This window comes from Mastomys coucha, unplaced genomic scaffold (genome assembly GCF_008632895.1).
Source record: "Mastomys coucha isolate ucsf_1 unplaced genomic scaffold, UCSF_Mcou_1 pScaffold23, whole genome shotgun sequence".
Classification (NCBI taxonomy): Eukaryota; Metazoa; Chordata; class Mammalia; order Rodentia; family Muridae; genus Mastomys; species Mastomys coucha.
The window spans coordinates 67,269,175-67,284,511 of record NW_022196906.1 but is presented as its reverse complement, the minus strand read 5'-3'; the positions used below and the strand labels follow the sequence as shown (position 1 = coordinate 67,284,511).

General features: G+C 38.8%; 1 protein-coding gene across 4 annotated transcripts in view; it reads right to left on the bottom strand.

Annotated features, from left to right (window-relative positions):
- Positions 1–2,532: 2,532 nt before the first annotated feature.
- Positions 2,533–15,337, bottom strand: part of Rfx7 (regulatory factor X7) — an 89,120-nt gene continuing 76,315 nt past the window's right edge. For all 4 annotated transcript variants that reach the window (XM_031345668.1, XM_031345671.1, XM_031345670.1 and 1 more), the window contains 4 exons: positions 15,017–15,101; positions 13,739–13,946; positions 10,023–10,318; positions 2,533–8,765 (listed from right to left, as the gene is read on the bottom strand). In XM_031345668.1, the coding sequence (XP_031201528.1) occupies positions 5,490–8,765; positions 10,023–10,318; positions 13,739–13,946; positions 15,017–15,101 (3,865 nt within the window). In that variant the 3' untranslated portion in view covers positions 2,533–5,489. The remainder of the gene's footprint in view (positions 8,766–10,022; positions 10,319–13,738; positions 13,947–15,016; positions 15,102–15,337) is intronic.

Here is a 15,337-nt window from a genome sequence, read left to right as displayed (position 1 = left end):
AAATATCTCAAAGGGAAAAAAAAAAAGAACTAGCCTTTTTGCCTTCTATCTCCTTTTCTTCTACATACCACAATTTTATATATCCAGCTTTGGAATCAATTTTTTTTAAAGATTTATTTTATGTGTATGAGTACACTGTAGCCATACAGATGGCTGTGAGCTATCATGTGTGTGGCTGCTGGGAATTGAACTCAGGACCTCTGCTTGCTCCGGCATAATTCACTGTAGCTGTCTTCAGACGCACCAGAAGAGGCCGTCAGATCTCATTACTGGTAGTTGTGAGTCACCATGTAGTTGCTGAGATTTGAACTCAGGACCTTTGGAAGAGCAGTCGGTGCTCTTACCCGCTGAGCCATCTCACCAGCCCTGGAATTAATTCTTTACTAGACTCTGAGCTTCCCAAAAGTGGGCTCAATATCTTAAAAGGCTGGAGAGATGGCTCAGCAGTTAAAAGCATATATTGTTTTTACAAGAAGTCCGGAGTTCAGTTCCCTGTACCATGATGGGCAGCCTGTAATTCCAGCTCCAGATCACACACTCTCTTTTGGCTCTGTGGGCACCAGCAGACAGTGTATATACAAACAGACACATGCATGCACAGAAAAACGCTTTTTAAAAACTCACAGATTTGGCTGGGCAGTGGTGGCACATGCCTTTAATCCCAGCACTTGGGAGGCAGAGGCAGGTGGATTTCTGAGTTCGAGGCCAGCCTGGTCTACAGAGTGAGTTCCAGGACAGCCAGGGCTACACAGAGAAACCCTGTCTCGAAAAACCAACCAACCAATAAACAAACAAACAAAACCCAAAACTCATTGATTTTACTCAGCTGTTGTTTTCATTTTGACCACTAATGGTCTCCTTCCAAAGACAGAGTACTTAAAAATTTTAGGTTATAAAAACTTATGACTTTGTGTGTGTGTGTGTACATCCATCACAGTGTGCCTGTGGAGGTCAGAGACAATTGTGGAAATCATTCTTTTCACCACATTGTCCTGGTGACTGATCTTAGACTTGGGGATAGGTACCTTTACCTGTTCAGCCATCTCAATTGTTCCAAATAGATGACCACATGCTCCAGAGAGCAGGCTCCTCTTCCAACCATAAATGGCGAACCAAGAATCTAACAAATTGGCATTTTAGGCTTCTGCTTGTCCAGTGAGACGAGGAGGGTGTGAGATGCTGGAAAAAGATTTTTCTTTGGTAATGGCAGTAAGAACTGCCTTTATTAGCCAACTTAGGGTGAAGCCATAGAAACCAGAGACCCCGAAGTCACATGAAACCAAAGGTGGTGATAAAACAATCTAAACACAGAAAGCCAGAACCTGGCCTTGTGAACAAACTACTGCATGAACTCTTTGAACCTGTCTACAGTTTCATTTTCTAGGGATGAAGTTTCAGTGTATTGCTCAAACTGGTTTCAACACACTAGGCTGAAGAAATCTTCCTACCTCAGCCTCCCAGAAGCTGGGACTACAAGCACATGCTATTGTTTTTGACACTAAAATTGTTAGTAAGCTAACAGTGAAGTTTCTTACAGCTTGAGGCAATTTTAAACTGTCTTTTTTTTTTTTTTTTTTTTTTTTTTTTGTTTTTTTGAGACAGGGTTTTTGTCTGTATAGCTCTGGCTGTCCTGGAACTCACTCTGTAGACCAGGCTGGCCTCAAACTCAGAAATCCGCCTGTCTCTGCCTCACAAGCACTGGGATTAAAGGCGTGCACCAGGCTTAAACTATCATACTTAAAGTAACACCCATGTGGTTTTGTCTTGAGATTTATCTTTTTTAGAGTTACTTTCAAAGTGCTTTGGAGTTTTGGTTTGTAGGTTCAATCTATGTAGGAATCCTCCTGTAATTCACTCATGTCTTTTCTAAATCTTTTTATAACTGCTTTATACCTGTGTAAACTTGGGGTTCAAGCTCAGGGATGATAGCTGGGCTGTCAAGAATATAAAGATCTGTATATACAGGTACGTTGTAGTCTGTTTGAGGACATGTCTATTATATGTTATAGTCTCAGATACTGTTTCTTGTTGATTCTGTATTAAAAGTGACCAAATTTCATCCTAGACCCTGGTTCCAAGACTTAGTAGCTGAAATTTCTGGTATCTTCTGCCTGCATGTAGACCCATGGCCTATGTTCTGGCTTACAATTTTCGTACATGTGAACATATCTGGGATTTGATATTTTCACTTTTGTATTCAATGCTCCTGAAATACAGCAACCTAGATAGTCCTCAGTCTGACATCTGAAAGCAAATACCACATGAAACAGAAAAAGATGGCCTTTAGGATGACATAAGCTCTAAGTCATGTACCACTTGCTACAAAACTCAAGTGAGTGACAGTGTTTCAGAGAATGGAAAGACAGCCGGCATTTCTTTTGCATCAGCAGAGATGTAGCACATTTTGCCTAGTATCATTTTTATGCCCCTCCCCCATTTCACCAGTTCAAGGAAAATACAGCATCTTGTACATATTTATAAAATGGCAAATTGTCTATAAAAATACACCCCATAAATCATCTTAACATCCAGTCAGTATAATATAAAATGTTTTTAATTGTTTTTGAAAACATTTAAAAAACAATTTGAGCACTTTTAATAAAAAAAGAGAACTGAAATGCTACTGTGCGATGCTCAACTACTGTAATCTCAGCAGGTACAACAGACAACAAAGCACCAGGGCCTGACTCTGCACTAAAGGAAACACACGGGGACAGGCTTGCTCTGTCACCTCTGGGTAGTAAGCACACTGTAGTACAAGACTGTTATCTGAACCTCAGATGCACTGCACAAAACACGCTCCTTCTTTCTCAGTTCAAAAGTCAGTGCTTATTGCAATTATATGCAAAATTATTCACTTCATGAAGTCTTATCATGATGAAACAGTATGCAAAAATGTTTTAAACATCAAAACAATGAAAAAAAATCCCAAGAAAAGAACATATTCAACAACTAAGCAGAATTAGTAAACATTAAAAAAGCAAAATAACCTGTGAATAACTATGCTCACCTGGTTAACACAGAGCCAGTTTCAATACAGCCAAGAGGGGAAAAAAAGTGGTTACAGGATTACCTAGTACTGTACAAGATAAGTCAAGAACACTCATGCACATTTTGTGATCATGTATTAACATGGTGAAGCAAACTAAACTTAATTCTTCCTGCTGTAATATTCTCATGTAAGAGAATAAGAAATAGAAATATCTCATTGAGATCAGTGCACATTGCTACATAAGACAATTTCATCTGTCACTTTGATGATATTTTGTCTTTTCATAATGAAACACATTTAAAAATTTTAATCTGTGGACTGTACTGGTTGCATTTATCCTAAGAGATGTGCCTACCACAGGTTCAACAAATTTAGTGCAATATATGAACCCCAAAAAGTTTGCTGGACGAATTCAGCCAAATTTGAAGAGTTTGCTGCAATACTGTACAGGGGGCGGGGGTAAAAATCCTCCAGTCTCTATACTTTTTTGTTTTTTTTTTATCAAAAAAAGATTTCCATTATTTTTATATTAGTAGGAAGCTAACAATGTAAACAAGGGATTAGAATGGCCTCAAAGTCTCCTTTTCAGAGTATCTCACTGAGAAAGGCTCCCATCATTTGTAAGAAGAAATCACACAGTTTCCTTTGGGCATTACATACTTTGGTGTGCAGTAGTGCTGTATCTCAATGTACAGTGAAGAAATAACTATTATCAAGGAAAAAAACCTAACAAATCATTAAATCAAATTAACAGCAAACACACACATATGCCAGTAACTAGGACATATCCATAGATAAACCTCTGAGCCAACTCTAGCACCATTGATTTATTAGAATATGTTAATACCCTACTTTCAAATCTGCGGAACGGACCCTTATTAAATTAACTCTTCTATCATATTTGTTAAATATTCAGATTGTAGTCTTCTGATTTATTTTTGAATTAAGGTAAAAGAAAAGCTTGGCTAGTCAGGAGAGTACAGTGAATGCTTTCGTGTTATCTTCTAAAACTTAAGGTTAACTTTAATATCTCTTTGAAAATTTTCTTGAAACTCACTTAAATTGAGCTGCCTACTAGTTTTGTGTTAACATGAAATTCATAAATACTATTCATAAAACAAAATGGGAGCCACAGAGAAACACTTTAAAACAAATCCTGAGTGCTTTGCTTCTTTTGCAACTGTGTCCATCACAATAAATAAGTTAAGCATGTAATAAATCGCTCCTCTCTTCAAGTACTATTACCATCCCCTTTGTTTTATCAAGTGAAGAAATGCTTTTTTGCTGGGCTTTTAACATTAACATTTTAACCTGCTTGGTGTTTTAATCCATGATAAAACTGCATTACTACATTCAGAGAAGCCAAGGAGTTAGCAAACTGAGGAGGAAAGCTGATTACTGAAGGATACCATGGTGAAAAGCATTAAAAAGAATTAATTCTTCAGTAGAATGTCAGTATGTACACGGGGCTGTGGTGAAGAAACTAAAAAAAAACCAAAAAAACAAAAACAAAAACAAAAACAAAAAACAAAAAAACACCAATCCTCTATTTTCCTTCTAACACTCCAATCTCAGCAAGCAAATAATAAAACACGAGACAACTTCCTAACATGCTTGTATTTCTTCTATTAAGTCTTAATGTCTAGTGTGTGTGTGTGTGTGTGTGTGTGTGTGTTTAAGAGATAGGGAGGGGAGGGAAGAAGAAAGAAGGGAAGATAGGAAGGGAAGGGAGATGGGGGAAATAGGGTGAGGAAGAGAGGGGGAGCCAGAGTGCATGAGCTGGAGAGCTCCACTTTAAAAGCCACCTTCTAAAATTGGACTAATGCAATGTCACAAATAAATGGCTACTAGTTTTCCTCTTAAAAATTTTAGTGCAGCTTTTACTTTCCTTAAACTAATGTTTATTTTCCATTATCTTCTCCTACATAAGCCCTTCATTGTGGGAGTAAATGGTACCGAAGCCCCAGAAAGTCCTACAGAGATTTCTCACCCTACAGTAGCTTTATGTTTCAAGCTTAGATATTTATAATAACCTGAATATTATCCCTGTTTTAAGGAAGACTCTCTTGCCTACAGTTTACCTTAGCTATGATTTCATACCTAAAAGATAATGCCAACAACAAAACAGCCTACAACTAAAAATGGATGGTCTTTTAATTTCTGTGTAGATAAACTGATGAGTTAAAATGAACTTATACAAAATAAAGACCCAGACTGCTCTCATAAAAAGCTGGATTCTTTACTAGCAAATGTGATTAAATGGGGAACATTATAAAATTTAAAACCTAATACTTGCTCTACAGCCTACTGTCTTCAGAAACGTGTCCAGAACTGAGGCAAGTCTAACCATTTCCTACTGAAGAAGAAACCACTTCTGCAGCAAACGCTTTTAAAATGTCACAATTAATAGTGTTTCTGCTGCGGGAGGCACTTCCATTAAGACAAATACAATACATATGTCTTTAGATACAGTGTGCTACATATTATAAAACACAATTTATCCCAACATTTCAACAGTAGGATGGTCCTTGCTTTCTATCCATTCAAAACCTGATGAAGTCATAGAGTTCATAGACTCACTGCAAATCTGTTGAAACAGTGGGTCATTCTTTAATTCTTCCAGTGTGGCTTCATCATCCTGTCCCTGCTGACGACCTGGATCAAACAGTAGATTTGGGTCTAAGGTGTTCAAATCATTGATGCTGCCTGAGAGGTCAGAAGACAACCTGATGTCGCTAGGGAAATCAGATGCAGTGTTGGTGAGATCAGATGCCACCTGACCTCCCAGCTGCTGGCTGGTTTGCAGGTTGTCTCCACTCAACAGGTCTTTAACAGTGCTATTGAAATCTAACTGCTGTTCTCCAATTTCGGATTGTGCTTGATTATCTCCAGGAGAAAAACTGATCTGATCGGTGCTATTACTTTTGGTGAGGTAAGATGGTGTTTGGAATTCATAAACAGAAGTGCTGGAATCGATCATATTTTGTGAATTGGCACTAGGAAAAACAGGGGAAGTTTCCAAAATCTGAGTGAGATTCATCCGGGCTGTATAATTGGAGGGCACGTTGTTTATTCCCAAACCTCTCACTGAATCATCATTGTCAGAATCGAGTTTACTCAACAAAACATTAGTGATTTTTTTACTGTTTGTTTGCTTCTGCAGAGCGTTTGGGAAGGCTGTCTGCATCATGACTGTCAACGGAACTGACTGACTTCTTTGAGCTATGTTGTTGGCACATGCATCTGTGTGAACATTTGTGAAAACATGAACTTCTGGGGTCACTGGACTTCCAAAGGGGGTTACATTAGACCGTGGGATATTAGACACAGGATAGAGGGTGCTTCCACTAAGATTCCGTTGGCGATGGACAGCAGGGCTCACACTCCGGCACCTGAAGTTGCTGCTGGCAGATGAATTAGTTCCTTTATTATCAAGAGGAGCGGGGACTGCAAACCCTTCTTGCTTGTTGGTGTTTACAGTGGCACCTTGATGCTGCACAGGAGAGACGGGAGTCAAACGACCAAAATGAGTGTCATGGTGTCTGGACTGAGACTGATATGACTGTCCGGGCACAGCAAAAGCATGAGGTTTCCTGAAACGATCTTCTACTAGTTCCTGATAGCTTGGGAGAATGCCATGACCAGAAACTGATGAATTACCAACCCCACCATACCCATTATTCATCCATTCAAGCTTGGTTTTATCAGGGTGAGTGGCCATGGGTCTTTGCATTGGTTTCACAGGACTGCTTGAGACAATGCTGGCATCATGATATGCCATACTGGAGCTTATTGGGGTGAATGCAAATGGATTCCTGCATTCAACAGGGCTTGGAGGGACACTACTGCTGCAATTAGAATGAGGAGTACCAATGGGTGTGTGTCGGCTACTTCCTAAAGCACTATCCACAGGTGTTGTCTGGGCAAGCCTGGAACAAGGGCTCTCCCGTGACAGACTCTGAGACCCAGCAATCATTTCAGATGTTGGGGTTGGAGTTGGGGTTGGAGTTGGTGTAGGAGTGGGTGTAGGTGTAGGTGTGTGAATTGGAGTGCCATTGCTATGGATTGGATGATAGAAGTGAGTGCTGGAAGCATGAGATGACATTGGAGCTCCTGGAGTTACTGACTGACTCTGAAGGGTCATTCCCAAGCAGTTACCATAAGAATGTGAATTATTCATTGACATCTGCTGCTCCATAAGCACCAGCTCTTCCACAATGCTATCTTGTGTAAGTTCATCATCAAAAGGAAAGTAGCTTTCATTTGTCTGGGAAACAGAAGACTCAAACTCTTTCAGTTCGGATTGCAACGGCAACTGATCTGAAGACTGTGCTTGTATTTCATTCAGAGAAGATTCTGATATCTGGCTATGTAGCTGCTGGCTGTATGTGTCCTGTGGCATCCCTTCTAATTCCCAAACAGATTTCTCTAAATCATGGATGTCAGGATGCTCAGGAATTGTCATAACACTAATATCTTGCTGTTGCTCACAGCTGGCAGCAATGAAGTCAGAATCCTTAGTAACTTGTTGCCATTCGTTATGATTAAAGCTGCCATCTGATTTTGACTCATGGTCCAAGAGAAAGACACTCCCTTCAAGTTTTACTTTTACATCTGGAGATGATGATGGTGTAGTCTGCTGCTCCAGAACTGATTCACTGGCCACAAGAGTAGAGTTCAAGGACTGATCCTCTATAATTTGTGAACTGACACTGATTGACACTTTGTTAGGAATCTGAGCACCTGCTGTTGAACTTTCTGTTTTCCCTGAATGTGGAACCTTTTGGTCCTTTTTAACAGTGCCCGGTTTCTGACCTTCTATAGTAACTACATTAAGCTGTTCCACAATTGGTTTCTTTACAGGAGGCACCTGAGACTCTTGCAATGTAGCAGACAGTCGTTTTCTTGGACTTTTAGTGCATATTTTAGGGTCTTTATTTACTGAGTCACCATTAGATGGTGAGCTGGTGCTGGTGAAAGGTAAGTTCTGAGTAGCAACCGAGAGAGTAACAGTGCTTTGATTATTGCCTGCTGAGATGCCTGGCAGAATTTCATTACAGCGACTTTTACATTTGGTCCTCTGGTCACAGACCTTAGTTGTTTTCACTTCAGTGAGACCTTCATTAGAAGGTTTTGGTACTGTTCCATCTGTATTACTTTTCTGCCCCCAAAGGGCACTAGATGTTGTCAGGGGAGCTTTAGTCCCCTCAGAGTTCTCTTGGCACTGTAGAGGTGGATGCTCATCTGATGAACCTTCTGGTTCCATTTTGACTTCCACAGCAGAAGTTCCCCCAGTGCTGCTAGCCCTGGACCCAGGAGACTGAAGAGAAACAACAGATCCATTCTTGATCTGAGGAATGCTCCTTGATTCCTCTGTTGTTCCAGTAGCACTGCTGACTGAGGCAGAATGTTTAAGAGGCGCATTATTGTTACTGGGTGTGAGGGATATTGTTGTCATTTTCACCACATTTAGAGAACTCATGTGTGATGCAGGTACCACAGCAGTTTTGATGGGACTGCTAGTAAAGAGCACAGTTGTAGGAGAGCGGATGGTGAGCGCACTGGTGTTTGCTGGCTTGGGTAAGATCTGAGGGTAGCGGTGCCGGGCAGAACGGTCCCCACCAGGACTGGCTGGAACGTTCTGAGGAGTCTTTGGTGTCTGTTTCACAGACTGCATGTGCTGAGTGACCACCTGCACATTGAGGGGAAGAACCTTGCCATCAGGAGAATTCATCGGACTTGGTGAAGTTACTAACTGCCTTGTCCGCTGGACCTGCAAAAAAGGTAAAAATCAAAAGTCCATTTTATAAGTCTAGGATACAACAGTACATGTGTATAGTATTAAAGGATTTATTAAGTGTTAATTTAAAAGAAAAAAGGCCATTTTAATGTTAGAAGAGTGTTCTTTTGGATCATTTTGTACACAAATATACTTTAACAAATATAACCACAAAGCAATATACTTATGAAATACAGTAACACGTGGGAAAAAAGTTAGTTTTACTTCCCAGTTAACACAATACTTCATACCTATGACAAATACTTGTCTAATGAGTGGGTTAAAGAGGTTACAGAGAGAAGGGATACAATTATGAAGAAAGGTAAACTCTAAAGTATCTAGTAGAATCTTTTCTAAGAGCACAGCTCACTCTTGGGGAGTCTTAAACAGTTCAGGTTTGCCCTGGACTTTAGTAACTAGCTACTGTGGATAAGGAGCTCCTAGTCAAAACTAAGGCCTCCTGAAATCTGCTCTTAGGTAAATAGTATGGCCATCAGATATTGAAAATTTTAATGGAAAAGCAATGATGAAAATATTGGTAACAAGAAAAATTAAGAGAAAATATCTCCTTAATATTCATAACAGTAGTAATGTAAGGTTATCACTTTACTTCAGGAGGATACACTTGCACTTAAAAAGCCCCTTCACTATAATGTCAGTTGTCTGGTAGTGACCTAAACAATATTCTACTCCTAAGCCCAAAGAAGCAGGCCTACATTAAAGTATACAATTATTAATACTATATTACAATATGATCTAGTTCAGTATTAAGAAAAACATTTAGGCTCCCAAAAGTTTCTTGATCCAGCCAGGGATAAAAAAACTTTTTTTTTTTTCCCGGAGACAGGGTTTCTCTGTATAGCCCTGGCTGTCCTGGAACTCACTCTGTAGACCAGGCTGGCCTGGAACTCAGAAATCTAAATCTACCTGCCTCTGCCTCCCAAGTGTTGGGATTAAAGGCGTGCACCACCACCTCCTGGCTGAAAATACTTTTTAATGAATTTATTCTTACTAAAGTTCTGACTGGTTATATGCATACTTTACAAATCTTCATCCTTTGTATCTTCAGTTTTGTAAAGTTTAGAGTTTGCTTTTCATTACTAATAAACATTCGGAGTGAAAGATGAATAACCAAGGGTAGTCTGGTCATAAAACCAGTTTATGACCCTTGCCATCTTCTCACTGCTACTTTTAATAAAATAAATGACTTCCTACCATTTCAATAAGGCTAAACTCGAGTGATAATATTACCGGAATGGGGCTAGGGACAGCTGCTACCACGATCCCAATGGGCTGGGGAGAAAGGATCGCAGGGTTCCCATTGGGTAGATTAGTCACTCCATTGGCTGTAGTGCCTTCTGTTTTTTTTGCTGAGGATTCTCCTGGCAATGGGGATTGTAGTTTCTGTTCTTGCTGCTTTTTTTGAATTTTCCGTTGCAACTGCTGCTTAGCATCAATTGGAGATGGCAAAGTCTTTACTTGAGGTTGAAAGGAATTACTTTCAGCTGTAGGTATAAAAGCAGAAGGCTGGGAAATTCCTTTAAGTCCTGAAAATAAACACAAAGGAAAGCTAAAACTAAATCGTGTCTTTTGTGGAAGGTCCTATTACTCAGTTTCTTTGAATATGTAGCCATCTGCTGGACAAAGCACCTAAGCCAGCACATTCTAACTCACAACTTACAAAGCAAAGTAACAGACTTCCATTTATAAACCTTTGTCAACAAGAGTTAAACATCTTAAAATATGGTTTAACCAGGCCAATTTCAGTTAAGTAAACAATGGCAGACAATTTTAAAAGATTATTTGTATCATAAATGTTGGAACACTAAGAAAAATACATGCCAACAGAGCATTTTTACATTGTATTGCCAGCAAATTTTCCTATCCCTTTCTGTAATAAAAATGAAATTAATAAATTTTCATAATTTTAATATTTAGCCTATAAGGATAACCTAATAAATATTTGCTAAAACCACTCCATAGCCTAATTTATGTGGGGGAAAAATGTTTTTAATCTTACCAGAAATTCACAAAAATATGAACCATTATTTTAATTGTTACTTTATGATTATTCCAGTCTGACCTAGAGAAATTAGGAAGCAGAATTTCTTAGTAAGACTAAGGCTAAGGCATTTTGAAAAGCTTCACTGAGAAAACTTTTTAAGAGTAGTAAGATAGCAGAAAAAAAAAAAAGAAAAATCAAGATATAAATTGCACTTTGCCTTCTGTCCCTAGCTAGACTCTGCCATTCATCAGCTACAACTTGGTGCTGGTGGGGGAGGGAGGCAAGGAAGAAACAAAGCACAGGAATTCTCTTCTGCAAACTCTGGCAGGTCATCCTTCATCTTCTGATCCTCTCCTTTTCTTTTAAATCCTGTAATTATTGTTTTTCTCTTTGAACTCAGCCTCGCTGCTTCCTTTAGCTTTGGTCACAGCCAGCCTTCCTCCCAGCATCTGCACCCAGGAAAGCCTCTGCCAATGGCTCACAGCTTTCTGCCTTGTCCTCTTGCCAGGTGTCTGGACAGGAATGATTTCCAAGCAGCTGACTTACAAAAAGGACATTTGTAACACAACCTGTCCTCAAGATGGACACAGTACTTATAAAAAAATAATTTGCCTTCAAAGGATGAAAATTAACTTATCATGAATGTTCTTTTAAAAACTTACTAACAGTTGAGAACAATATTTCAAGATTTAAAGTGTTTTTGGTAATGATATAATTGGCAAAATTTTGTATTCTCATATGTTGCTTCTAAAAATAGAAATCACCTGTTCACACATATAATTTTTAGTACATATTAAAGATTTATTTATTATTTTATGTGTATGAATGTTTTGCCTTCATGTATGTACTATTACATACATGTATTCTGCACGTGCCTGATGTTTGCAAAGGTTGTAAGGTCTTTGGATCCCCTGGGACAGGAGTTACAGATAGTTGGTTGTGAGCTGCCGCATGGGTTCTGCGAATAGAACCCAGGTTATCTGAAAGAGCAACATGTGCTCTAACTGTTGAGCCATCTCTCTACTAGACTTACGGCTCAAAAATTCCTTCATTCTCTTTTGGTCAATTTCGCAAATAATGGGAAACAGATGATGCAGCTTCCGTCACAAAAAAATCCAAGCCCCCATCCACAGAGGTACCCTTCCAACTGTCAGTGGAGAGAGTAGAGAGAGACTACAGAGTGTTCTGAGGCTCCACGCCCTTTAAACTCTTGTTTTGCAAAAAGATAAGAAGTTAGTATGAGTAACTGAGGTAACCTGGTCTTTGGAGACAGGCAAACTATCGAAATCCTAGTTGCATTATTTATCTGGCCAAGGACAAACTATATCACCTCCCAGAGTCTGTTTCCTAGAATGAACATCACTTTTTTCATAGGCCTGCTGAGGGAATTAAGGGAGCTAACATATATGTGAGCTACTTAGCAACACACATTGGTATGACTAGGTAATACCATGCTTGTGTCTAAGTGAAAAGTCAGGTTTGGTCATATACAGTTTCTATTCAGGAAGGATAAGTTGTGACTAGCAACTGTGAGAGGCTGTTTTGCTGATAATGGTTCTCAACTGGCCATAAAATGAAAAGGAGAGATTACACACTCATGTACAACATGAACAGTAATCCTCTTCAGGATAAATGTTCTGCAGATTTAAAAAATATTTAGATTTAACTTAGAAGACACATCTTGGAGAACAAGTTTCATGTTACTACTCTTCACAGAAACAATTTTCTAAGGTAATATAATTTATTTACTCTACAATCTGTCACGTATAAGTGAATTAAGGCATTTAAAACTTTCCATTATAATTGATACCATACACACAACTATTCAATTAGAAATGCATCAGATATTCCAACAATAATGTTAATGGCTAAAGTTGTCAATTCCAAAAACTTCTCTGAATTAAAATTATCACTTAAATGGCCATTAAAGAAATTCTCGCCGGGCGGTGGTGGCGCACGCCTTTAATCCCAGCACTTGGGAGGCAGAGACAGGCGGATTTCTGAGTTCAAAGCTAGCCTGGTCTCCAGTGAATTCCAGGACAGCCAGGGCTAGAGGCAGGAGGATTTCTAAGTTTAGTCTCAGGACAGCCTGGGCTTTAGTTATAGAGGGACCCCATCTCAAAAACAATGAACTAACCAATCAACTAACTAATCAACCAACCAAAAACAAAGCTCTCTGTTTTTTTGTTTTTTTCAAGACAGGGTTTCTCTGTATAGCCCACCTCCACACAACTTACTTTTATTTTTAATTTATTTTTTACACTCCATATTCCCCTGCCATCCACCTCCAACTGTAAAGCTCTTTTTTATAGTACCACTTCGTAAAGTTTTTTTTTTTATATGAAACCAGGTAATCAGTCAATGGTGCTCAAGGATCATTTTATTTACAAGACTAATTTCTGGGACAGGAGCCTAGCACATAATTTTAAAATTTAATCTAATTTTACTTTTAACATTTAACTAATTTAGATATACAGACTTAAAAATACATATATTCTTTACATTTAAAAAAAGCCATAAAAAAGGTATGGTAGGGGAATTCAAATAGTTTATTCTAGCAGAACAACACACAAAAGTATAAGATTAAGCTCTACAAGTTAACAATATAGTTTCAATTTTATTAGCTTAATAAAAACACCTGCATTTAGTGTGAACTGAAGTAAGAATGGACTCATACATATATTTAAATGATGAAGCTCTTTGGTTACTTCATTAATGAATTCTTTAAACTTGATTCATTTATTTATGGTGCACATGTGCCAGTAAGTGCATGTAGAGGTCATAGACAACTTGCAAGAGGGGAGTCAGTTTTCATCCTTCATCATTCTGTGTCTGAGGCTTGAACTCACATCATAAGGCTTGGCAGCAAATGCTCTTACCTACTATGCCATCCATCTTACTGGTCCCCAAGCTCTCCGTTTGCTACCAGCTCAAACTATAGCAATGCGGTCAGTTTCCATACCTGCCGGTGCTGCTGCCATCACAGTCAGAGCTGCCATTGACTTGGTGCCTATATAATGACTCTTTACAAGGAAGTGGGCTAATTCCAAGACTGTGTCAAATGGCTGGCTTAACACTTTCTGGGCCCACTCACACACAAGACGGCAAGCAGAAGAGATAACTTCTTCATCAATATTTTGAAGCTGCCCAGATGGTTCAACTCCTTCCAACTATACAAAGGAAAGAGGAAAAGTTAACTTTATGAAATACTACTACTACTACTACGACGACTACTACTACGACTACTATGACTACTACTACTACTACTACTTATAATATTCAGAGAAATTAAGAGGTACATTGAAGATATGTATTCTTATTGGGAGATGTAAAATACATCTCTTAGATGAAAACAGCACGGGGAAGCTGTTGGAAGACATGTAACGCTCTGCACATGAGAGAGAATCTATAAGGGAACAGTCAGTCAAGAGCAGGTGAACACAGCACATTAAATTGCAGCTAAATCAAGGTGCAGTATCCCACACCTTTAATCCCAGCACTGGGGAGGCCAACCCAGGTGGATCTCTGTGAGTTCAAGGCCACTGTGGTCCACATAGTGACTTGATTTCTAGGACAGACAGGCCCATATAGAGAGCTGCTGTCTCAAAAATAAAACAAAAAGACAGCAACTAGACACAAATAGATGTTTTTGATATTTCTAAAGCTTTCTCTAGTATCAATAAAAACTACATTGCTTAGTAGCCCTGCTTTCTTTTCATTTTTTAAAAAATACTATTTATTTATTTTTATTTATGAGTACATTGTAGCTGTCTTCAGACACACACCAGAAGAATGCATCAGATCCCATTACAGATGGTTGTGAGCCACCATGTGGTCGCTGGGAATTTAACTCAGGACCTCTGTAAGAGCAGTCAGTGCTCTCAACAGTGCTCTTAACCACTGAGCCATCTCTCTAGCTCCCTGTTTTCTTTTCTAGAGAGGTCAAACTATAGCTATTCTACAACATTTCCTTCCTTATATATACAAGTATCATCAATATATATTATGGACATAGCTACATATTAATAATCTTAGGTCTTTACTCTCCTGAATTTCATGGTGATATAGGTCATATTCACTAATATCTTTTTGCCATTGTGGGTGTTTTTCCCCTGCTCCCTTTTCTTTTTATTTGTGGAAGAACAGTTCTCAGTTTCTGATTTTAACCAACATACTATACAGAATGCATACAACTAAAGGCACACTTCATTTTATTAAAAAGAAATAGTAGAATTCTTACCCCATCTCCAGTTTTATGAAAGTCAAGGTTGGGCAGTGTTGGCATATGAACAAAAGCTTTTTTCCTTAGTCCACTGTAGCAATATGTGATAAACAGTTAAGGTTGAAACCACTTTAAGTGGGCTGCCTATATAGATACCACTTGAGAAGGAACTGTTCATAAAATGAGAATAAAATCACCAGGAGATAACATACACTTTGGGAATTTGTCAATAAAAACACAATGTACTAGCAGAAACTCAGGATACTTCAATGCTTTCAAAGCTAAACACTTCTTGTAGAATGTTCAGTATAACTGTCTTAAAAGAAAGGACTCTCATCT